The 26,926-nt window shown below is 41.9% G+C and overlaps 1 protein-coding gene across 1 annotated transcript; it reads right to left on the reverse strand.

The window, feature by feature from the left end:
• Positions 1 to 26,926, reverse strand: GPR84 (G protein-coupled receptor 84). Its single transcript, XM_075850111.1, has 2 exons — positions 26,857 to 26,926; positions 1 to 1,393 (listed from the first exon to the last, which is right to left on the reverse strand). Exon 2 carries the CDS (start codon positions 1,355 to 1,357, stop codon positions 239 to 241), a length of 1,119 nt encoding a protein of 372 aa, XP_075706226.1. The 5' UTR covers positions 1,358 to 1,393; positions 26,857 to 26,926; the 3' UTR covers positions 1 to 238.

Below are 26,926 nucleotides of genomic sequence, written 5' to 3' on the forward strand. Positions count from 1 at the left end.
AGTAACATTTGAACATAATACAAAAAGGTATTTTTACTTGCCATGGGATACATTACTATTATTTCTTTACATTAGTTTCTTTCCATGGTATGATTTGTGCTTGCATTTGCCCAGAAATGTGCTTTTAATGGTGACTTTGAAAATAAATATCAAAAGTTCATCAGTAATGTCATACTCCTCATTTACTCTTGAGGGTTAAAGGCTCAAGTGTCCAGTCAAAGAGGAGTCCTTTAAAGCCTTATCTTCTTCTGCATTTGCTAAGAATTAGAAAAGGAACTCTTCTATATGCTTCATAGAACTGTCGGTTCATGGCTGCATACAGTATGGGATTAATGCAACTGTTTAACCAGGTGAGATTTGCCGCTATCATGTGAAGTACTTGGGGTGCCGCATTTTTTGCATCAAAAATGTTGAGCAGTAAAAAGGGGATATAGCTGATCACAAAGAAGAGAAAAACCACAAAACACATGCGAGTGACCTTTTTGAAATCGGATCCAGAGTCCTTTGGTTGGGATACTGGGGCAGGAGCTGATCTAATATAATCAGTCGAATTGGAGGCCACTGTAACTTTGGAAGAAGTAATATGTTCTGAGATGATCTCACTAGACGCTCCGGTGTCTACACCACTGTCTTCCAACTCATGCAATTTACCTTTCACACCAGAGTTAGCACTTGGTTTTGTATTTTTGATGTTAGCAAGTTTGTACTGGTCCAAAGCCTTAGAAGCAGATTTAACTTTGAGATGGATGAGCAAATAGAAGATACCAACACAGCTTAGGCCCACCACAAAGTAAAAACCCATTAGAATGGTGGTGTAAGGTCTTCCATGTATACGATGGAAGCTGCAGGTACAAACTTTAGGAACTAATACATAGACTGGCCAAAGTGGTGCAAAGCTGGCAAATCCTGCCACCCAAGTGGCCAGGAGAATGAGCGTTGCACCCAAGTTGCAAAAAATACGATCAAAGAGTTTATTGTTAGTGATGAGAATGTAACGGCTGACGGCAATGAGGCACAGATTCAGAATAGATACAGAATTGGACACAAACAGAAGCATTCCGAATACCCGGCAGAAGGTGGCTCCACTTCTCCAGTACAGGTGCAGGTATGAGTCCACAGAGAAGGGCTGTAGGAACGTACAGTACAAGATATCTGCCACAGTTAAGTTGATGATGAGTAGGTTGAAACGGGTCTGCAACTTTTTATCCAACGCGAAGGCAACTACTGTTAACACATTACCAGCTGTCCCCACCAAAGACACAATGATACCCCATGTCACAGCAAAGTAACGATAATCCACAATAGATGGGTGATAGCAGGAGAAGGGATCTGTATCATTTATTCCCGTATCGTTCATGGCGATGAATGGACTCTTCTACAGCAGTGGTTCTGTCTAAATGGCACAAAAAAAAGTGGAGGTTATTTTAATGCATATTATAAAACCAACCCTAGTTAATATTTTATGCTACCTTTAGTATTTTTATGTCCCCAGATATAAATTCAAACTTTCTACTAAGACACCAGCAAAGATTGTGACCCCCTACTTCCCATTCTATTACTTCTAGCAATTGCTGTAAATTCGTCGATAACCATGAAGTTAGAAACCATCATAGGAGTCATGAGGAGACAAAATTTTCTAACCCCAATATTCAACTTCTCATGTGACTCCCACTGAGGTTCAGGAAGATGAGATATGGAAGGACGTTTGGTAGGGTTCTTATTGTAAAGCACTTTAGCTGTCCCTGTGCCTCAGTGTGACTGTAGTCACAGGTGACTTTATTTCCTTGAGGCTCAGGTTTTTTAGTTTTGGTTGAAGTTAGTCTAAAGGTTTTTATATGGTTATATTGCCTTTAGGCTTTCACTTGAAATTTTTTTCCAACTAGGAATAGACCCCAAGTGGATCGGTCTCTAGAATCCATGCCTACTTTTTCTAGAAAAACTGTATTGAAGCCATGATATGTGAACGTGTCCTAACCCTAAACCTGAGGTTAACATGTCTGTCAACTTCAATACATCTTTGGCAGTCAGGTGCAGATGGCAACAATTTAGGGAGCACCATACACTAGAGAAAATGTTACGTTTCCCTAATTTTTTGTCTTCCCTAGATTTCTCTTAGCTACATTACTTAATTATGTAACTCCACATTGGGTAATAGGATGTACACATGTTCAGATCTTAGGGACCCTTACACACGGTCTGTGAAAATGGAATTCTACTCATACATTACTATGCAAAATGATCACTGCTTATCAGATATTTAGACTGATTTATAGAGTTTTTAAGGTGTGAAATGTATTTCTATTTTTCCTTGAATGTATTATGTGTGAGCAGGTGAATTTCCAGATGACCTGTACAGCCAGTTCAAGCATGTGTTGTACTTTCCTTGGAGTTTGGTATTTTATATTCGGTCTAGTATTACCTAAGACCTTAGTCACTAACATATTTGCAATAATTACATGTCTCAATGCATAGTCTTAAGTTAACTAGAATGAAGCAATAGCTCCTGGTATGTGTACAATATAGATAAACCTTTTTTAAACCATTAAGGTCAATAGATAGCGGATGCAAAGCTAGCCTTATTACCATTAAACAAAAATAATTACACATATATATATATATATATATATATATATATACATATACACATACACACACACATTTTGTTGCAAAATATAAACATTTCCAATAATAATCCAGTAGTAATTGTTTAGGTTTATAAAACAGGACACTTAAAGAGGGTCTACTCATACAGACATATATTTGTACAAAATTTATCAAAAAAAATTTATATATGTGTGACAGTATTTAAATATGTATTTTTCTGAACAATTATGTTCTGTAAGACAAGAATAAATTTAGTATGAGATTAACAGAAGATATTATCGCCTGGGACATACTCACCAAATGTAGAGTCACACCGGCTGAAGATCTGAGATCATATGGAAGGGCTGTCTTTATATAACGTCTTTCATGAAAAGCCCCACCTTGCTCAATAATTTCTCATGATTTCTGTAAGTATGTTAGTTCTCGTTTTAACTTGTACTCTTTTTGCTGAGTCTGCTACTAAATCTTCCTTTTCTTTACTATTCTGTGATATTTGTGTTATCTTATGCAAATTGACATATAGAGCGCAAGGCATTAAATCGTATTATTCTACACCACAGTATCTTTAGAAAGTGACACATTATTTATTTCATTATGATACAAATACAACATATGATTGATCATGACTGAATGACAGAATCCTGTTGTTATGGCTAGATCATACAGTATGTTGGCTAAACACAATTTAGAAGAATTTTAGGATTGGAACTTTAGGATTGGAACTTCTTAAAGGGGTTATCTTGGGACTCTTAAAAAACTTTCCTAGGTCAGGGAATGCTATAAAATAGTAAAGTATCCGATATTCAGCTCTGTTCCCCGACACCATTCATCGGTCACTTGTCGCTGCAGCCAATCACTGGTCTTAAGCGGTTACGTATTGTTCATTGCAGTATCACTGTTGAGGAGAGCGATTGGCTGAAATGGTACAGGACCCATGAACGGCACGTGGCTGCTGCAGGAGCCTTCAGGGCCGGAGCAGTGGAGAACAGAGGCACTAAAGTGGGGATTCATTTCAGGAGTGAGCACTATATAGAGTTTTTAGAATTCCCTGCCCGAGGATCCATTTATTTGAATGGCCCACATGATCAAATACAATATATGGCCAGCAATCCCTTCCCTTGGTGAGGTCAGCTGTTCTGTGTGGGTTTCATAAGTGGGACCCACATCAATCAGCTGATCATTGGGCTCTCTTCAGTGTTACAATGTTTAGTCTTGATGAAATAAACCTTTTAAACCACTACTATAGGAGTTTTATTTCATTGCTATTTATTTTGCTCAGTGGTGGCTATTTAGACATTTTTAGCTCTGCTTCATTTGGGCACAGTTATGATAAGTTATAGCAGTTTAGATGCATGGTAGTCTAGTAATCTGAGGTAGTCTCCCAGCTACCTACTATTCCGCTGCTTTGCCCCGTCCCCATGCTTTACGCTATCTTCGCCAGTGAAGACAATGGAGGCGAAAAAGGGGAGGGGGGGGATATGCTGCAGCACCCAAGAATAGATTTGCATCATGACTTGAGGACACAACATTTCAGCTCCAGCTGTGGTCTTTATCAAGCTTTGGTAAAGACCCCAGTTGGGGTTGAAACATTCTATCATGTCTTGAGTGAATAAAGGACACAAACTTTTCTATTCTGGAGTGCTGCAGTGTTTCTCTATTTTTCCTTATCTTAGCCTCCATTGTCTTCAATAGAGGAAATATAGTTCTTTGATAGGTGAAACTATGTACCAGCTTATCATGAGCAGGGGCGGGCGTGCTATTCAGGAGCCTAAGAACGCTAGACAAGAGCCCCAGTAGGAGCTGTAATGGCTACCATATGGCCGGTTACCAAGCTTTTCCAGATGTTATAGAAGCAGAATAGAATTTTGTCCATATCTAAAAGCAATTGCTTCATCTTAGCGGAAATGTTCTATGGTTTGGGTGAGACCCGCTCAAACAGAACAAGGCCTCATGCACATTTCTACAGAATATTACATTTCTGTACAACTTCTGTTATACAGAGTCATGATAGGCCACCTATAGACTTCCATGGGGCACTACTGTATCTTTGTATATCTCTAATTTCATACTAAGGCATGCCTCATTGGATGCCGCATTAGGCTGGGTTCACACGAGCATGTTCGGTCCGTAATGAATGGAACGTATTTCGGCTGCAAGTCCCGGACCGAACACAGTGCAGGGACGGGGCTCCTAGCATCATAGTTATGTACGACGCTAGGAGTCCCTGCCTCACTGCGGGACAACTGTCCCGTACAGTAATCATGTTTTCAGTACGGGACAGTAGTTCCACGGAGAGGCAGGGACTCCTAGTGTCGTACATAACTATGATTCTAGGAGCCCGGCTCCCTGCACTGAGTTCGGTCCGGGACTTGCGGCCGAAATACGTTCCGTCCTTTACGGACCGAACATGCTCGTGTGAACCCAGCCTAACAAAGAATTCAATAGCAAAAATATCTCAGAAATACAGAAAACCATATGGCGGCACATGGAGTCCCCGCAGTCCCTACTAATATAACACAGACTTTAGATGCGCAGTATAGAGGTGGTCAATAACATTGCCCAATCCTTTCTTTTGGGTTCTGTACATTCACCTATTTTACTGATAGTCTTCAGGTAACATATGGTTAAAATGGAGCTTAATATCTACTGTGTTTTAGCAGCCACAATATAATTTCCCGGAACTGCCTGCCAATAGATGAAAGATGATCATGTGTGAAAATATCTTGGCTCAAATCCAAGGGACATTTTTTTCTTTGTTATATTTCTTATAGTAAATTGAAAGGATTTTCTGTATTCACATTCCTTACAGATTTCTAATACTACAGCATCAGATTATTGCTCTTAATTTACCGGAAGTGACCGATCTCTGAAGCAATGATATAATCTTTACTTTTATGTAATGAGTATATTTTGTATATAATTAGTCAGGCCAACTTATAATGAAAGATTCCCACCAAAAAGCTATTTCTTGTTTAGTTATATCGGTTTCTGGGAAACCTATGGCTGCCATTACAGCTACCACAGAGGTTGTCACCCATCTTTCCTACAGTCATGAATAAAATATCTGCCTAGATATGGATTGAGGGTTTTTAATGAATATACAGTATTAACTGAAGTCACACAGGCTAGGTGACTGCAATGGCCACCCTATTAGTTAGGCTATGTTCACACTGAGTTTTTTTCAGGCAGAAATTCTGTCTCAAAATTCCGTCTGGAATATTGAGTGCCGCGGGCAAAAAACGGAGTGAAGTAAGCTTTCTCTGCCTCCCAATGATGTCAATGGGAGGTCAGAGAGGTAAACGCCAGAAGATAGGGCATGCCGCTTCTTTTTCCCGTGAGACGGTTTTTACGCTCGCGTGAAAAAGACGCCTCAGTCTCCCATTGAAATCATCCCGAGGCATTTTTGGCCATTTTTTGGCTCATTTTACGATGCGGTTTTCCGCGTAAAAAAACCTCTGTGTGAACTGGCCCTTATAGTCACCAAGCTTTCCCAAAACTAACAATATAATTTTTAACAACTTGGCAAAGTAGACAACTAAAGAACTTAATCATATCCATATGCTCCATTGAATTATATGTGTACTTTGGCTGGCGCAGAGAAGGTCACCCTCGTTCGCACCCATCAACGAAGAGTGGGTCACCCTCGTTCTCCCGATAGGTGACGTATCAGGCATTTATGGCATATCCTGCTATTATGCCACAAATGCTTAAGATGGGAATATCCCCTTTAGGTGACTGGGCATTTTTAGGAGAACACTTTTAAGAGTCTGTCAGGTAATGGTCTTACAGGTTTAATAGGTTATTTCGTCATAATTGATTCATACTGTAATTTTTTTTTTCTTATTCTTAGAAAGGGAAGAACAAACATGTATGAATCAGTCAATAATTCATAGTTGAAGGCGAATTCTCCTGGTAATGATGGAAACAGTGACTGGGACATAGTAATGTTTTCTATTAATACCAATATTTATGAACAAACCCTACATTACTCTGTCCTACTCCGTGACTAATAGGAATAAGTATTAATCAATGTTCTATCCGCCTGATTTCCTCTAGATCCCTTTCCTTCCATTAGGTTTTAGGCTGCACAGTAACTTCCCCAATGTCCTGGCATTCAGCACCGTTACATTGCAACCCTGTGTTGTAATAACGGATAGAATGTAAAATTGCAACAACGATGGCGAAACTGCATCATTGGAACTACATTATGGCCCAAACGTACTTTAGAGAAAGTTAGAAGAAACAACTGCTACTACAGTATGTAAGCTAGCCGTGCTTATCAATATGTCCTATAGCGTTAAAGGGGTTAAATTAAAAAGTGGTTGCCTCTGTATATATTTTTAGGACAAGAAAATGAGACTGATGGTATGTATCTTCAGAGAGCCCTAGAGGTTTCCATAATCTTAACAAGCCTGAAGGAAGCGTCAGACCATCCCTCCATCGTGGGGCAGAACAAGCTCACTACTGACATCAGTGGACGTCCTGGATGCTATTAGTTATAATACCGCTCACATATTATTCCCAGTGGCTTTTCTGCCAGCCCATCAGCATAGACTGACTTTCAATAAGCAGTAAAAGTGTCTGCCGTACTCGTACCATAAAACAATTATAACAGCATGCTACAGGGGCTATGATATAATGTGCTATATAGCGCCTCTATAATAATGCACACAATACAGAACAGTACCAGACAGTCCAACATTCCTATAAAGTCATTACATAATGCCACATCTGGCGATATGAAGTCAATTTGAGATCTAAGTTTAAAGGGCTACCAATTCAAGTTCCCCAACAATTTGGGCCCTTTCGTCAACACTTTTGTCCCCACTGTAATCGACTTGTAATCGGAAATAGTGGTTTATGTAGTTTATATATTCTAGTATGTGTTTTTGCCCACGCTTTAATAATACTATCGTCCATACACTTACCCACATTTAAGATTAAGATCTCAGATAAGGACCCATGCACACGACCGTGCCCGCAATCACAGCCCGCGATTGCAGGCACGGCCGGCCGCCGACTGACAGCCGCATTTTCGGGCCGTGCTCCCATACAAAGTATGGGAGCACGGCCCGCAAAATGCAAAAGAACGGACATGTTCCATAATTCCCGGAACATTTCCACGGCACGGACACCCTTCCGTAGTGCTACGGAGAGGTGTCAGTGTTCAATGAAAGTGAATGGCTCCGTTTTTGCGGACCGCAATTGCGGTCCGCAAAAACGGAGGTTTTTTACGGTCGTGTGCATGGGGCCAAATCTCCCTTCCACCCCAAAACAAAGGCAGCTATTGAGTGCTATCTCAGGTAATGCTTGGTCTAGTCCACACCTGGGTGTTGAAGTAGAAACACATTTCACATATTTAGTCTCGACATGTCCATCAAAACTAAACATGCTCTAAATCCAAATTACCATCTATCATCAAAACAAGCCACGTTATGCTAAGAAACGTAAACTTAATTTTTTGTCACTATTGTTAGAGGATTACACTGACACTGACTAGGTGCTATACACAAGTTTTTATATTTTTACTTTAATTTTTAGGTCAGTGGCATTTTTCCAAAATCTCAGCAAGCTTGGCTTTGGTAGTTTTCACATCATTTAGTGGCGTTTTTGTCCCTTAGACCTCCATGTTTTTTTTTGTTTTTTTTTAAACAACGGAATTCTGTGCGGAAATTCTGCAGTATTTACAGTAGCAGCAAAGTGGATAAGATTTAGAAAATCTCATGCCCAAGCTGCGGAAAAAAACCGCAGTGTAAACGTTAATAACTTGACCTGCGGTGTGGAATTTAATTCTTCATCATGTCAATTTATGCTGCGTTTTTGTTCATTTTCCGTTGCGGGTTTTACCCATTGAATTCATTGGGGATGCAATCACAGCGTTTACACCACAAAGATCGCAACGCCGGAAAAAAAATGAACATACTTACCCAGAACGCCCTCCTCCATGCAGTCCGGCCTACTGGGATGATGTTGCATCCCATGTGACCGCGGCAGCCAATCACAGCGGTCATATGGCCTGAAACATCACCCAGAGAGACCGGAGCGGACGTCAGAGGACGGAGGGGGCAAGTATGAACGTCTTTCCTCCACAGCGGAATTTCCTTCTGAAAAATCGCACCACAATATAATGCGATTTTACGGACGGAACGTCCTGCGGGTTCAAGGTCGGACACGCTGCGTGATTTTTACGCAGCCTATTCGTCCTGTGGGAACCCAGCCTTATGGTGTTTTTTTTTCTGTTTTTTTTTTTACAGAAAAAAGCATGTGTGTTGCAAAGAGGAATTTCTTTCTTAGACGCTGGGTACACCACACAAAAGTGTGTGTGTGAAGGTGGCCTGAGGCTGGATTCACACGAGCATGTTCGGTCCGTAAAGGACGGAACGTATTTCGGCCGCAAGTCCCGGACCGAAGACACTGCAGGGAGCCGGGCTCCTAGCATCATAGTTATGTACGACGTTAGGAATCCCTGCCTCGCTGCGAGCCAACCGTCCCGTACTGTAATCATGTTTTCAGTGTGGGACAGTAGTTCCACGGAGAGGCAGGGACTCCTAGCGTCGTACATAACTATGATGCTAGGAGCCCGGCTCCCTGCAGTGTGTTCGGTCCGGGACTTGCGGCCGAAATACGTTCTGTCCTTTACGGACCGAACATGCTAGTGTGAATCCAGCCTAATTGTGTCCTTTACACTGCAGCACCTTGTTTTTAAAAGGACGTGTCACACTTTTCCCCTGTGAACTAAAATTTGGGGTTGTACAAATCCTCTAAACAATGTTAGAGGGTTACCTCTCTCGAATTGTATAAGTTGCTTTATAGGGTATATTGCGGCCCAACATTTTCTCCTACTGCCAACGTACATTATAATTGTCGGAGTCCCCCAGAAATATGGGGGGGTCCCACTCCTTTGCTTTTTGCATCTTCTTAGCCAAATGCATGACAAATAAGCAACTGTGCTTATATGATGGGCCAAAGAGCTGCATGCTGGGAGAATGAACTGGTTGGTACTGGCAACATCCATTTTCCATTGCACTCATTTTGATAATTTTAGGTTTTATATGACTATGCTAAAACCACAAAAAAGGCCATACTCACTAGGTAGGTGGGTGGGTGAAAACCCGTTCCCATCAGGACGCAGACGGGTCAAAGAATGCTGCAGAAGGAGTGTGCATTAAATAGTGATAGCCCCTCCCACTAGTCTTGAGGGGAGTGGCAGACTAAGTGCTCAAAGGTGTGCGATAAATGTGTGTCAGTGTAGTGCTAGGGTGTGAATGGATGGTAAAAAATAAATATGTATGTATGAAAGTGTCAGAACTGTGTAATAATGTAATAAAAATAAATAAATAAATAAATGTGATGAATAGGGGTCAGTGCTGTGAATAGTACATGGGGTGTCAGTACTATGTGTAATACGTGGAGGGATAATGTGCTGGTCGTCAGGCATGGCGTATCTTGCCGAATAACAGCCTATTTGTAACGCCGCTAGTGTTAGCTAAAGCGGGCTGCTCTGCATTCCAAACCAAACGCCAGCACATCATGCCCTCCCAGCATATAAGACCCGGCTGCGTCCTGAAAAAAAGTGTAGTATACGTAGTAAGAAATATCCATGAAACATGGGGTATTAGTTGTTATTTTGGCCAAAATACGCAAAGCTCGCAACCCAACGTCAAGGGTCCCCAGTGCCTTGCGAGTCCCTAACCAGAACTTTTCGTTCCTAATTTAAAAACACAAACAGAAAAAATGGGACATAAATATCAAAACCACAAAAAAGGCCATACTCACTAGGTAGGTGGGTGGGTGGGTGAAAACCCGTTCCCATCAGGACGCAGACGGGTCAAAGAATGCTGCAGAAGGAGTGTGCATTAAATAGTGATAGCCCCTCCCACTAGTCTTGAGGGGAGTGGCAGACTAAGTGCTCAAAGGTGTGCGATAAATGTGTGTCAGTGTAGTGCTAGGGTGTGAATGGATGGTAAAAAATAAATATGTATGTATGAAAGTGTCAGAACTGTGTAATAATGTAATAAAAATAAATAAATAAATAAATAAATGTGATGAATAGGGGTCAGTGCTGTGAATAGTACATGGGGTGTCAGTACTATGTGTAATACGTGGAGGGATAATGTGCTGGTCGTCAGGCATGGCGTATCTTGCCGAATAACAGCCTATTTGTAACGCCGCTAGTGTTAGCTAAAGCGGGCTGCTCTGCATTCCAAACCAAACGCCAGCACATCATGCCCTCCCAGCATATAAGACCCGGCTGCGTCCTGAAAAAAAGTGTAGTATACGTAGTAAGAAATATCCATGAAACATGGGGTATTAGTTGTTATTTTGGCCAAAATACGCAAAGCTCGCAACCCAACGTCAAGGGTCCCCAGTGCCTTGCGAGTCCCTAACCAGAACTTTTCGTTCCTAATTTAAAAACACAAACAGAAAAAATGGGACATAAATATCAAAACCACAAAAAAGGCCATACTCACTAGGTAGGTGGGTGGGTGAAAACCCGTTCCCATCAGGACGCAGACGGGTCAAAGAATGCTGCAGAAGGAGTGTGCATTAAATAGTGATAGCCCCTCCCACTAGTCTTGAGGGGAGTGGCAGACTAAGTGCTCAAAGGTGTGCGATAAATGTGTGTCAGTGTAGTGCTAGGGTGTGAATGGATGGTAAAAAATAAATATGTATGTATGAAAGTGTCAGAACTGTGTAATAATGTAATAAAAATAAATAAATAAATAAATGTGATGAATAGGGGTCAGTGCTGTGAATAGTACATGGGGTGTCAGTACTATGTGTAATACGTGGAGGGATAATGTGCTGGTCGTCAGGCATGGCGTATCTTGCCGAATAACAGCCTATTTGTAACGCCGCTAGTGTTAGCTAAAGCGGGCTGCTCTGCATTCCAAACCAAACGCCAGCACATCATGCCCTCCCAGCATATAAGACCCGGCTGCGTCCTGAAAAAAAGTGTAGTATACGTAGTAAGAAATATCCATGAAACATGGGGTATTAGTTGTTATTTTGGCCAAAATACGCAAAGCTCGCAACCCAACGTCAAGGGTCCCCAGTGCCTTGCGAGTCCCTAACCAGAACTTTTCGTTCCTAATTTAAAAACACAAACAGAAAAAATGGGACATAAATATCAAAACCACAAAAAAGGCCATACTCACTAGGTAGGTGGGTGGGTGAAAACCCGTTCCCATCAGGACGCAGACGGGTCAAAGAATGCTGCAGAAGGAGTGTGCATTAAATAGTGATAGCCCCTCCCACTAGTCTTGAGGGGAGTGGCAGACTAAGTGCTCAAAGGTGTGCGATAAATGTGTGTCAGTGTAGTGCTAGGGTGTGAATGGATGGTAAAAAATAAATATGTATGTATGAAAGTGTCAGAACTGTGTAATAATGTAATAAAAATAAATAAATAAATAAATGTGATGAATAGGGGTCAGTGCTGTGAATAGTACATGGGGTGTCAGTACTATGTGTAATACGTGGAGGGATAATGTGCTGGTCGTCAGGCATGGCGTATCTTGCCGAATAACAGCCTATTTGTAACGCCGCTAGTGTTAGCTAAAGCGGGCTGCTCTGCATTCCAAACCAAACGCCAGCACATCATGCCCTCCCATCATATAAGACCCGGCTGCGTCCTGAAAAAAAGTGTAGTATACGTAGTAAGAAATATCCATGAAACATGGGGTATTAGTTGTTATTTTGGCCAAAATACGCAAAGCTCGCAACCCAACGTCAAGGGTCCCCAGTGCCTTGCGAGTCCCTAACCAGAACTTTTCGTTCCTAATTTAAAAACACAAACAGAAAAAATGGGACATAAATATCAAAACCACAAAAAAGGCCATACTCACTAGGTAGGTGGGTGGGTGAAAACCCGTTCCCATCAGGACGCAGACGGGTCAAAGAATGCTGCAGAAGGAGTGTGCATTAAATAGTGATAGCCCCTCCCACTAGTCTTGAGGGGAGTGGCAGACTAAGTGCTCAAAGGTGTGCGATAAATGTGTGTCAGTGTAGTGCTAGGGTGTGAATGGATGGTAAAAAATAAATATGTATGTATGAAAGTGTCAGAACTGTGTAATAATGTAATAAAAATAAATAAATGTGATGAATAGGGGTCAGTGCTGTGAATAGTACATGGGGTGTCAGTACTATGTGTAATACGTGGAGGGATAATGTGCTGGTCGTCAGGCATGGCGTATCTTGCCGAATAACAGCCTATTTGTAACGCCGCTAGTGTTAGCTAAAGCGGGCTGCTCTGCATTCCAAACCAAACGCCAGCACATCATGCCCTCCCAGCATATAAGACCCGGCTGCGTCCTGATATTTATGTCCCATTTTTTCTGTTTGTGTTTTTAAATTAGGAACGAAAAGTTCTGGTTAGGGACTCGCAAGGCACTGGGGACCCTTGACGTTGGGTTGCGAGCTTTGCGTATTTTGGCCAAAATAACAACTAATACCCCATGTTTCATGGATATTTCTTACTACGTATACTACACTTTTTTTCAGGACGCAGCCGGGTCTTATATGCTGGGAGGGCATGATGTGCTGGCGTTTGGTTTGGAATGCAGAGCAGCCCGCTTTAGCTAACACTAGCGGCGTTACAAATAGGCTGTTATTCGGCAAGATACGCCATGCCTGACGACCAGCACATTATCCCTCCACGTATTACACATAGTACTGACACCCCATGTACTATTCACAGCACTGACCCCTATTCATCACATTTATTTATTTATTTATTTTTATTACATTATTACACAGTTCTGACACTTTCATACATACATATTTATTTTTTACCATCCATTCACACCCTAGCACTACACTGACACACATTTATCGCACACCTTTGAGCACTTAGTCTGCCACTCCCCTCAAGACTAGTGGGAGGGGCTATCACTATTTAATGCACACTCCTTCTGCAGCATTCTTTGACCCGTCTGCGTCCTGATGGGAACGGGTTTTCACCCACCCACCTACCTAGTGAGTATGGCCTTTTTTGTGGTTTTGATATTTATGTCCCATTTTTTCTGTTTGTGTTTTTAAATTAGGAACGAAAAGTTCTGGTTAGGGACTCGCAAGGCACTGGGGACCCTTGACGTTGGGTTGCGAGCTTTGCGTATTTTGGCCAAAATAACAACTAATACCCCATGTTTCATGGATATTTCTTACTACGTATACTACACTTTTTTTCAGGACGCAGCCGGGTCTTATATGCTGGGAGGGCATGATGTGCTGGCGTTTGGTTTGGAATGCAGAGCAGCCCGCTTTAGCTAACACTAGCGGCGTTACAAATAGGCTGTTATTCGGCAAGATACGCCATGCCTGACGACCAGCACATTATCCCTCCACGTATTACACATAGTACTGACACCCCATGTACTATTCACAGCACTGACCCCTATTCATCACATTTATTTATTTATTTATTTTTATTACATTATTACACAGTTCTGACACTTTCATACATACATATTTATTTTTTACCATCCATTCACACCCTAGCACTACACTGACACACATTTATCGCACACCTTTGAGCACTTAGTCTGCCACTCCCCTCAAGACTAGTGGGAGGGGCTATCACTATTTAATGCACACTCCTTCTGCAGCATTCTTTGACCCGTCTGCGTCCTGATGGGAACGGGTTTTCACCCACCCACCTACCTAGTGAGTATGGCCTTTTTTGTGGTTTTGATATTTATGTCCCATTTTTTCTGTTTGTGTTTTTAAATTAGGAACGAAAAGTTCTGGTTAGGGACTCGCAAGGCACTGGGGACCCTTGACGTTGGGTTGCGAGCTTTGCGTATTTTGGCCAAAATAACAACTAATACCCCATGTTTCATGGATATTTCTTACTACGTATACTACACTTTTTTTCAGGACGCAGCCGGGTCTTATATGCTGGGAGGGCATGATGTGCTGGCGTTTGGTTTGGAATGCAGAGCAGCCCGCTTTAGCTAACACTAGCGGCGTTACAAATAGGCTGTTATTCGGCAAGATACGCCATGCCTGACGACCAGCACATTATCCCTCCACGTATTACACATAGTACTGACACCCCATGTACTATTCACAGCACTGACCCCTATTCATCACATTTATTTATTTATTTATTTTTATTACATTATTACACAGTTCTGACACTTTCATACATACATATTTATTTTTTACCATCCATTCACACCCTAGCACTACACTGACACACATTTATCGCACACCTTTGAGCACTTAGTCTGCCACTCCCCTCAAGACTAGTGGGAGGGGCTATCACTATTTAATGCACACTCCTTCTGCAGCATTCTTTGACCCGTCTGCGTCCTGATGGGAACGGGTTTTCACCCACCCACCTACCTAGTGAGTATGGCCTTTTTTGTGGTTTTGATATTTATGTCCCATTTTTTCTGTTTGTGTTTTTAAATTAGGAACGAAAAGTTCTGGTTAGGGACTCGCAAGGCACTGGGGACCCTTGACGTTGGGTTGCGAGCTTTGCGTATTTTGGCCAAAATAACAACTAATACCCCATGTTTCATGGATATTTCTTACTACGTATACTACACTTTTTTTCAGGACGCAGCCGGGTCTTATATGCTGGGAGGGCATGATGTGCTGGCGTTTGGTTTGGAATGCAGAGCAGCCCGCTTTAGCTAACACTAGCGGCGTTACAAATAGGCTGTTATTCGGCAAGATACGCCATGCCTGACGACCAGCACATTATCCCTCCACGTATTACACATAGTACTGACACCCCATGTACTATTCACAGCACTGACCCCTATTCATCACATTTATTTATTTACTTATTTTTATTACATTATTACACAGTTCTGACACTTTCATACATACATATTTATTTTTTACCATCCATTCACACCCTAGCACTACACTGACACTCATTTATCGCACACCTTTGAGCACTTAGTCTGCCACTCCCCTCAAGACTAGTGGGAGGGGCTATCACTATTTAATGCACACTCCTTCTGCAGCATTCTTTGACCCGTCTGCGTCCTGATGGGAACGGGTTTTCACCCACCCACCTACCTAGTGAGTATGGCCTTTTTTGTGGTTTTGATATTTATGTCCCATTTTTTCTGTTTGTGTTTTTAAATTAGGAACGAAAAGTTCTGGTTAGGGACTCGCAAGGCACTGGGGACCCTTGACGTTGGGTTGCGAGCTTTGCGTATTTTGGCCAAAATAACAACTAATACCCAATGTTTCATGGATATTTCTTACTACGTATACTACACTTTTTTTCAGGACGCAGCCGGGTCTTATATGCTGGGAGGGCATGATGTGCTGGCGTTTGGTTTGGAATGCAGAGCAGCCCGCTTTAGCTAACACTAGCGGCGTTACAAATAGGCTGTTATTCGGCAAGATACGCCATGCCTGACGACCAGCACATTATCCCTCCACGTATTACACATAGTACTGACACCCCATGTACTATTCACAGCACTGACCCCTATTCATCACATTTATTTATTTATTTATTTTTATTACATTATTACACAGTTCTGACACTTTCATACATACATATTTATTTTTTACCATCCATTCACACCCTAGCACTACACTGACACACATTTATCGCACACCTTTGAGCACTTAGTCTGCCACTCCCCTCAAGACTAGTGGGAGGGGCTATCACTATTTAAAGCACACTCCTTCTGCAGCATTCTTTGACCCGTCTGCGTCCTGATGGGAACGGGTTTTCACCCACCCACCTACCTAGTGAGTATGGCCTTTTTTGTGGTTTTGATATTTATGTCCCATTTTTTCTGTTTATATGACTATGCTAGACACAAAAGAAGAGAATATTGTATGAAACGTAAGACTCGGATCCAAACAGGCCCTTTAAATAATGTATTTCTGCTCTATAAAGAATATCATATATAGTGTAATATTTCAAGCAATAATAACAACAAAATGACAACAATATATCCAATGATATCGGGTACATTTGATCCACTGCAGGTTTATAATAAAAATTAAAAGAAAGTATTTTGTTTTATAATTTTGTCTAGGAAGTGGGTTATGAGGCATCGCCATGAGGAACTTTCACAACTTTCACTCTTCCTTATTGGTATTTCCACAATGTACTCAGTACCAGCAGTTTGCAGATTTGTGTGTTACTGGAAGACAGGAAACAATGAAGCAAAAAAAAACTGCTAGAAAGCCAAGATTCTAAAAAAAGATTGTATAATGACGCGTGCACCAGCCGGGTCCCACCTGTGATTCGTGGAAAGTTAGGACATGTGCTATCTTTCCACAGCTCGGAAAGTTGGGTCCTTTTACACAGACCCAATTCACCCGCTAATGTAAATAGGTCAGTTAAAAATATCGGGTGCCACTCAGATGCCTTGAAAAACGTCCTGAGTGGCACTCGGTCATGTGCAAAGGGCATTACATTTTTTTGTTATTGAACAATGTATTATTTTACTTATTTTTGAGGGGAGTAGCATGGGTGACAGGGTTTGTGCCTTTTTGTATGGATAGATCATTGTTACAATAGGAAAAAACAGCAACACATATAGAGAAGCCAAAGGCAAGATTGACTCTAATGAGGGTAAAACTTTCCACCACAACTTATTGATGGAGAATAACCCTTTAGAGCTCTGTATTTTGCCCATCATAATAAGGCATGAATTGTTTCACCTTCCTGTCAAATGATTAGCCTATTTAGTTTAAGGCCCCACAGAAAGGCATTGACCCAATCACGCCAGTTTTCTGTTCTGCGCGGTTGCCAAATTGCTTGTGAATGGCTGCACGGTGTCGAGGGTAAAACTGCTGGTTACATGCAAAATCGTGCAGCCACAAGGGTCTATTCATTAATGGCTGCAGGTAACCAGCAGTTTTAACAAGCAATTTGAGAACCATGCCAAGAAGCGTGTCGTCATGGTTTTTGACCACACCGCTGTTGGGTCACTGTTGCTAAGGTCTCGTTCACACTGCAGATTTCTGACTTGTTTTCCTTTATCTACACTTATACCTATATGATGTCATGTTCCTCAGTATTTGTGTTTGCCTCTGCTCAATTTGATAGTGGTATTTCCCCTGTATATTGATCTTGACTCATCGAGCCTGTCTGTCTGCATTGGGAACTTCAGAGTCACTCTTTCCAACTGTACCTTTTTAATTTTTCTATGTAATGTGTATATTCTATGTAATAAAGGTATATTTTTTATCAGATGGCTTCTATACTCCCAGTTCTTCTCCGTGTATATAATGTTTATCCAGGAGTGCCTTTCAAATAGATTATTTTGGTAGCATGCTTTATACCCATAGCATCTAACCCGTGATACTCCTTGCTAGAGGAGCCCTTTTTGTGTATAATATTGTACTCTGTGTATTTTTCACAGCATCTGGTTCCCAGCATAACATGAATTTCAGAGCTCGTGACGCAACTTGGCTCGGGGTGTTCCATACGTCCGTCAGGCTCCAAATACACCGTACTATGGGTAAGATACACTTGTTCCTTTGGGTTATATTTGCAAACTGTAAACTTTAAACTATCTTGAGATTGATTATTGACCGTTATACGTTGCCTATTTTGGGATACGACTCGGAAACCTGCACATGCAACTTGTGTTTCTGACTTGTTTTCCTTTATCTACACTTATACCTATATGATGTCATGTTCCTCAGTATTTGTGTTTGCCTCTGCTCAATTTGATAGTGGTATTTCCCCTGTATATTGATCTTGACTCATCGAGCCTGTCTGTCTGCATTGGGAACTTCAGAGTCACTCTTTCCAACTGTACCTTTTTAATTTTTCTATGTAATGTGTATATTCTATGTAATAAAGGTATATTTTTTATCAGATGGCTTCTATACTCCCAGTTCTTCTCCGTGTATATAATTGCATGTATTTTTTACGCCAAAACTAGGAATAGAACTTAAGCGGAAGGAATCTAAAAAGTAAGGCCTTATAGGTCTACTCTGCTGGATCCAATTCTGGTATTGGCTTAAAAAAAATGCATGCAAAATCTGCATGAAATCTACACTGTGTGAATAAGGCCTAACTGTTCTTGCTGCTTTCCAAGCAATATATGCATTTTCATAGATATTACTTCTGTTTGATCAATTTCTGTTCCTGACTTTCCGTATTTTACAATTGTGTTTATCTGCTGATAAGATTTGCGAACTGGCAGTGTAATGGGAGAAGAGTCGCTACAATGCAAAGCAAACCTATTAAAAGCAGCGATGGACAGCTGGCTAATCCTGCACAGCTCCTTATTAAACTTCTGCAAGAACAATAATTCTCTAAGCGACATCATCCCATTGACAAGTGCCAGAATTCTAATAATGTGACTGTGGGTCCAAAGCAAACAAAGCCCCATAAGTCATTTTATATAATGAAACAAAATATTAAAGTGGCTCAATTATCTGGTGATTCATATTTTTTTCAAAGTAGACTAGAAAAGACCAGATGCATATAGGACAGAGGAGACAGAGTAAAGCGCAATCATATCAAGCATTAGGGTAAGGGCCCCACAGAGCGGAATCGACCCGACCGCAATGTTTACCTGCAAAATCATGCAACTATTGACGAATACACCTTTTATGGCCGCATGATCTTGCACGTAAACTGCCGTTTTAACTGCAACAACATGCGGCATTTAACTAGCCATTTGACAGCTGCGCCGAACAGGGTGCCATCTCGGCTGTCAGACGCATCACGGCCGCATCAATGCCACTCCATGGAACCTTACTCTTACTTAGAAACACTTCCAAATAATTCCCAAAAAATACAATTCTGGACAACAGTAGACTCACTAGGACTGGATTCACGCACATCATCTACTTATGTTTATATGTGAACAGATGTTGCTTTAACCCCTTAAGGACACGGCCAATTTTGGCCTTGAGGACCGAGCAATTTTTTTTACATTTCCCTCTTTGCATCCCGACGCTCATAACTCTTATTTTTTGTACAACGTAGTTGTATGAGACTTTGTTTTTTGCGGGACGAGTTGTACTTTATGTACGTACCATTTTTTGGTACAAATACATTATCGTTTAATTTCTATACATTTTTAATTAGATTAAAATGCAGAAAAAAAAGCAGTTGCGCAGCAGTTTTAAGATTTTTTTTTTTACACCATACACCGATCATAAATAATGTTATACATTTGTTGTACAGGTTGTTACGGTCGTGGCGATACCAAATATGTCTATATTATTTCATGTTTTGGGACTTATATTTTAAAAAGTTTATTTATTATAAAAAATGTGTTTCTGTGTATTTTATTTACCATTATTTTTTTTTTACATTCATTTAACTTTTTTTTTTAATCCCATAAAGGGATTTATCATTTTGATTTTGATTTTGTAACTGCAATGTACTGGCATAGATCTACAGTATACCTCAGTATGCCCTAACAACAGGAAATATGTTCAGACAGCCATGGGGTCCTTCACTGGACCCTGGGCTGTCTGGCCATATGAGTTGTGGGCTTTGATCGCGTCACAGTTATCTTCTGTGACGCGATCAATGTGCTGTCCCCCCTCTTTGAACGCCGCGATCAGCTTTTATCGCGGCGTTCAAAGGGTTAACAGCGGAGAGAAGATGCTTCTCTCCTCTCCTCTCTCATTGCGGGGCCGTGGCTGTGTATTACAGCCGTGCCCCGCTCTCGATCGCACACACAGAGATGGCAGAGACTGCTGTCACACAGGACGAGTATGCTCGTCCTAATGCGCGAAGTGCTCGCCGCTCAGGACGAGCATACTTGTCCTGTGTCGGCAACCAGTTAAAGTCTATAATAAAATAGAAGTAAACCTACAAACACAGGCTTTTGATTTGTGTTGTTTTTAAAGTATTTTGGGGTTAGTGGCATTTTTTTTTTTACTACACCGTGTTCCAAATTATTATGCATATTGGATTTAAGTGTCATAAACATTTAAATATTAGTTTTTCAATGAAACTCATGGATGGTATTGTGTCTTAGGCTGGGTTCACACAACCTATTTTCAGACGTAAACGAGGCGTATTATGCCTCGTTTTACGGCTGAAAATAGGGCTACAATACGTCGGCAAACATCTGCCCATTCATCTGAATGGGTTTGCCGACGTACTGTGCAGACGACCTGTAATTTACGCGTCGTCGTTTGACAGCTGTCAAACGACGACGCGTAAATTGACTGCCTCGGCAAAGAAGTGCAGGACACTTCTTTGCAACGTAATTTGAGCCGTTCTTCATTGAACTCAATGAAGAGCAGCTCAAGATTTACGAGCGTCACAGACGCCTCGCATAATACGAGGAGGAGCATTTACGTGTGAAACGAGTCAGCTGTTTTCTCTTGAAAACAGTCTGTCTTTTCACACGTAAATACCTGCTATCGTGTGTACATACCCTAAGGCTGGGTTCACACGACCATGTTACGTCCGTAATGAACGGAACGTATTTCGGCCGCAAGTCCCGGACCGAACACAGTGCAGGGAGCCGGGCTCCTAGCATCATACTTATGTACGATGCTAGGAGTCCCTGCCTCTCCGTGGAACTACTGTCCCGTACTGAAAACATGATTACAGTACGGGACAGTTGTCCGGCAGCGAGGCAGGGACTCCTAGCATCGTACATAAGTATGATGCTAGGAGCCCGGCTCCCTGCACTGTGTTCGGTCCGAGACTTGCGGCCGAAATACGTTCCGTTCATTACGGACGTAACATGGTCGTGTGAACCCAGCCTAAGGGCTCTGTGGATCATTGTAATCAATCTCAGACACCTGTGATAATTAGTTTGCCAGGTGTGCCCAATTAAAGGAAAACTACTTAAGGACGTTCCACATTATTAAGCAGGCCACAGGTTTCAAGCAATATGGGAAAGAAAAAGGATCTCTCTGCTGCCGAAAAGCGTGAAATAGTGCAATACCTTGGACAAGGTATGAAAACATTGTATATTTCAAGAAAACTTCAGCGTGATCATCGTACTGTGAAAAGATTTGTGGCTGATTCAGAGCACAGAAGGGTTAGTTCAGATAAAGGCATAATGAGGAAGTTTTCTGCCAGACAAGTTAATAGGATTAGGAGAGAAGCTGCTAAAATGCCATTGCAAAGCAGTAAACAGGTATTTGAAGCCACTGGTGCCTCTGGAGTCCCGCGAACCTCAAGGTGTAGGATCCTCCAGAGGTTTTCAAGTGTGCATAAAGCTATTATTCGGCCACCCCTAAACAATGCTCACAAGCAGAAACGGTTGCAGTGGGCTCAGAAATACATGAAGACTAATTTTCAAACCGTGTTGTTTACTGATGAGTGACGTGCAACCCTGGATGGTCCAGAATGATGGAGTAGTGGATGGTTGGTGAATGGCCACCATGTCCCAAAAAGGCTGCAACGTCAGCAAGGAGGTGGCGGAGTCATGTTTTGGGCTGGAATCATGGGGAGAGAGCTAGTAGGCCCCTTTAGGGTCCCTGACGGTGTGAAAATGACCTCTGCAAAGTACATAGAGTTTATGACTGACAACTTTCTTCCGTGGTACAAAAAGAAGAACCGTGCCTTCCGTAGCAAAATTATCTTCATTCATGACAATGCACCATCTCATGCTGCAAAGAATACCTCTATGTCATTGGCTGCTATTGGCATAAAAGGAGAGAAACTCATGGTGTGGCCCCCATGTTCCCCTGACCTCAACCCTATTGAGAACCTTTGGAGCATCCTCAAGCAAAATATCTATAAGGGTGGGAGGCAGTTCACATCAAAACAGAAGCTCTGGGAGGTTATTCTGACATCCTGCAAAGATATTCAAGTAGAAACTGTCCAAATACGCACAAATTCAATGGATGCAGGAATTGTGAAGGTGATATCAAAGAAGGGGTCCTATGTTAACATGTAACTTGGCCTGCTAAATTTTTTTTGATTGAAAGAGCTTTTGATTTCTGTAAATATGGCCTCCTGATGCTGCAAATTCAACAAATTACCATTTGAGTTCTCTTTACAACCTTTAAAATGTTTTGATCTCTGTTGTGCATAATAATGTGAAACAGTGCATTTTGAGTTTTTTACTTCTAAAAAAAAAATCTGTTATCATTAGGAGATTTGTTCAATAAAATTTGCATTATACTCCAACGGTTGATGGCTTGAAGATGTCATTTGCATCAGCTAGTTAGGAAAATCAGGGAAAAATAACATTTGCATAATAATTTGGAACGCGGTGTAAACTTGGAATGCTCTAATGCTATTTTTCTAAAAAAATGCATTTACAGAATGACACTACATGAAAAATGCATGTAATAACCACTGTTAAAAAGCTTGATATGCACGGTGGTTTTTGCAAAAAGTGTGTGTGAAGAAGGCCTTAGACCGGATTCAAAAGTAGTAAAAATGCTGCGGAATTTCCGCAATGGAAATTAGTACGGAAATTCCGCAGCATTTACAGTAGCAGCAAAGTGGATGAGATTTAGTAAATCTCATGCCCGCGCTGCGGAAAATAAAAGTAGCGTAAAATTAAAAAAAATGTATCTGCGGTGCAGAATTTATGCTGCGTTTTAATTGATTCTCCGTTGCAGGTTTTTCCCATCTAATTCAATGGGGATGTAAATCCTGCAACAGAAAGCCAAGACTTGCGACTTTTGCAGCGTATTTTGAGCGATTTCGCCCAAAAAAATAGAGCAACTCCGGAAAAAAAATACATACCCAGAATTCCACCTTCTTCCTTCAGTCCAGCCTCCTGGGATGACGTCTCAGCCCATATGACCGCTGCAGCCAATCACAGGCTGTAGTGTCACGTGGCCTGCCAACGTCATCGTAGGAGGTCGAACTGCGCACAGAGAAGACCGAGAGGGTAAGTAGGAATGGCTTTCTTCCGTAGCGGAAATTCTGTTCGAAAAACCGCACCACAAAGTGGAGCAATTTTTCGGACAGAATGTACTGCGGGTTCCAGGTCGGATACGCTGCGTGATTTTTACTCAGTGTACCCCACCCGTGGGAACTCGGACTTAGGCCTGATTCACACGAATGCTGCGCATCTCGGACGTGAAAAACTGCCGTTTTTCACGTCCGAGGTGCATCCGTGCTCAGCTCTGCGGGATGCGATGTCATGCATCCCCCATAGTTGAAAGTCTATGGAGGGATGCGTGATACGTGAAAAGATAGGTCGTCCTATTTTCCCACGAACCCTTCACACGGTCTGTTGAAACAACGGCTGTGTGAATGGCCACATTGAATTACAGAGGTCCGTGGGACGGCCGCTGTTTCAACGGCCGTCCCATGGACGTTTAACACGTTCATGTGAATCAGGCCTTATAGTGACTAAAATTGTAAGAATTTTCAAAAAATACTTGTTTCATTTTCTATCTCATCTAATTACAGCGGCATCTGTCAAGAGGTGGGATATATTCGGCAGTAAGTGAACCGTCAGTTCTTGAAGTTGATGTGTTAGCAGGAAAAATGGGCAAGTGTAAAGATCTGAGCGACCTTGAGGAGGGCAAAATTTTGATGGCTGTACGACTGGGTGACAGCATCTCCAAAATAGCAGGGGCAGTTCCTGGTATGCAGTGGTTGGTACCTACCAAATGTGGTAAAGAAACACAACCAGTGATACCAGAGACAGGGTGAAGAACATCCAAAGCTCATTGATGTGCATGTGGAGCGAAGGCTAGCCCGCTTGGTTCAATCCCACAGAAGAGCTACAGCAGCACAAATGGCTGAAATAGCTATTTTTCATCATGTGGAGGGCCGGGTGCATGTTCATCGCTTAAACGAGGAAAAGATGGCACCAGAAAAAAAAAAAACTTTTTAAAGACGTGTGATGCTCTAAGCAATGTTCTGCTGGAAAAAAACGTGTGCTAGCAGTCATGTGGATGTAACTTTGACGCGTACCACCTACCTAAACATTGCTGCAGACCAAATACACCCCTTCATGGCAATGGTACTCAATAATGACAGCGGCCTCTTTCAGGAATGGTTTGAGGTGCATGACAAAGAGTTCATGGTGTTGACTTGGCCTCCAAATTCCCCAGATCTCAATCTGATCAGACAAATGTGGGATGTTGTGAAAAAACAAGTCTGATCCATGTAGTCCACACTTCGCAACATACAGGACTTTAAGGATCTGCTGCTAACATCTTGCTGCCAGATACCACATAGTGCTTTCAAAGGTCTTGTGGAGTCCTCGACGTGTCAGAGCTGTTTTATCAACACGAGGGGCAGGTAGTTATAATGCTATGGCTAAACGGTTTATATTTTTGAACTTTTTGATTTGGATATGCTTTTATTTTGAACAGAGACCCATAGTGGTGCATGGGGTCTCTACTGTACATCTGCATGTGTCTTGTTCTATCGGATTCATGTTATGGCACACACTATCCGATGTCATGTACAGAGCTTCTAGGGGAAAATATCTTGCGGATAAGGGTATGTTCACACGGCCTATTTACGGACGTAATTCGGGCGTTTTTGCCACGAATTACGTCCGAAAATTGCGCCTCAATAGCGCTGACAAACATCTGCCCATTGAAAGCAATGGGCAGACGTTTGTCTGTTCACACGAGGCGTAATTTACGCGCCGCTGTCAAATGACGGCGCGTAAATAGACGCCCGCGTCAAAGAAGTGACCTGTCACTTCTTTGGCCGTAATTGGAGCCGTTATTCATTGACTCCAATGAATAGCAGCGCTAATTACGTCCGTACTTGACGCGGCGTTCAAGCGCCTGCACATGCCGGTACGGCTGAAATTACGGGGATGTTTTCAGGCTGAAACATCCCCGTAATTTCAGCCGTAACGGACGCCCTCGTGTGAACATACCCTTAGGCACCTGATGGGGCATCATGTGGAGTCCATGTGTGCCACCATACAGCCTCCTACACCAGGCTCTGTTATGCAAATAAAGATTTAGCAATCCAATTTTCTAATATAACTTTTAAAATTCAGTTCCACAACATTTCCAAGATCAACTTTTCACAACAACAGGACACCACAAAAAAAACCCACATACAATAACAAATACTATTATAATGCAAGCCAATGGCAAACATATCCAATTGAAAGAGTATGTATATGCACAGTTTGGAGAAAGAAAGAACTAACGAAAGTCGATTTCCCCTTTAAAAACGATTAACTGTTCCGTTAAACGGATGCCAACTATATGCAACTTTTATTGACAGATTCATTTCACGGATGTCACGTGGATGCCAAAACGTCCATTTAGAGACTTTGACATTCTTAGTCGATTTCTTTTAAAACGTATAGTGTCAGGTTTTCTGACCAAACGTAGTGTGAACCTAGCCTTAAAAGTCCATAAATTGTATCCAGTCTACGCAATCTTTGGCGAGCTGAAGGCTGGATTCATACACAGCGTATATAGTTGCCAAATGTTTGCAGTGATAACACCAAGTTTTCCACAGAAAAATACCTTATACAGAACGATGCAACAGAACAGGGTTTTGAATGGTATTCTCAGCATGCAAGGAAGGGTATGTGCACACACACTAATTACGTCCGTAAGTGACGGACGTATTTCGGCCGCAAGTCCCGGACCGAACACAGTGCAAGGAGCCGGGCTCCTAGCATCATACTTATGTACGACGCTAAAAGTCCCTGCCTTGCTGCAGGACAACTGTCCCGTAGTATAATCATGTTTACAGTACGGGACAGTTGTCCTGCAGCGAGGCAGGGACTCCTAGCATCGTACATAAGTATGATGCTAGGAGCCCGGCTCCCTGCACTGTGTTCGGTCCGGGACTTGCGGCCGAAATACGTCCGTCAATTACGGACGTAATTAGTGTGTGTGCACATACCCGAATTTTGAAATCAGTAGCATGCCCCATTTGTTGAGGATTTTTGCTGCAATGGTAAAAATCTGCAACAAAATCCACATGTAACTCATGTGGATATTGGACTACATTTTAAAGGTTAGTTTCCTGACATTTTATACGCTAGGAGTGAAACCAACCATATACTGCACATCAGCAGCATAAATGCCAGTTTGCTACAATGTTTCAACCGGAGGTTAAAGCTGTTTAACTCATGGATGATTGCCTGGACTGGATACGATTGTATCCACTTTTCAGGTGCGGGCAAAACAAGTTCTGTATCAGGTTTTTAACAAAACTAGAACATTTTCATTCACCGACAGCACACAAAGATCTTGAAAATTGTGATGTCTTGAAGCTAATTTTATTACAAAGTCACAGAATGTTTTATTACAGTGATTAAACCTTAAAAAAACACTACATTAAAAAAAAGTTAGAAAAAAACCCTAAATATATGTTTCTGTGATTTTTCCTGCTTCAGATCCAAACCCCCGCATCCCTACAAGACTAACCTTATAGCTGGTGACGGACTTTGGATCGTAGACAGGAGAGTTCCAGGCGCTTTGTGTCCTACTCTTCTTA

The sequence above is a fragment of the Rhinoderma darwinii genome, chromosome 2 (genome assembly GCF_050947455.1).
Source record: "Rhinoderma darwinii isolate aRhiDar2 chromosome 2, aRhiDar2.hap1, whole genome shotgun sequence".
NCBI classification, from domain to species: domain Eukaryota; kingdom Metazoa; phylum Chordata; class Amphibia; order Anura; family Rhinodermatidae; genus Rhinoderma; species Rhinoderma darwinii.

Coding starts and splice junctions, on each gene's coding strand:
- GPR84 (XM_075850111.1), bottom strand. CDS start 1,357: ATGAACGATACGGGAATAAATGATACAGATCCCTTCTCCTGCTATCAC.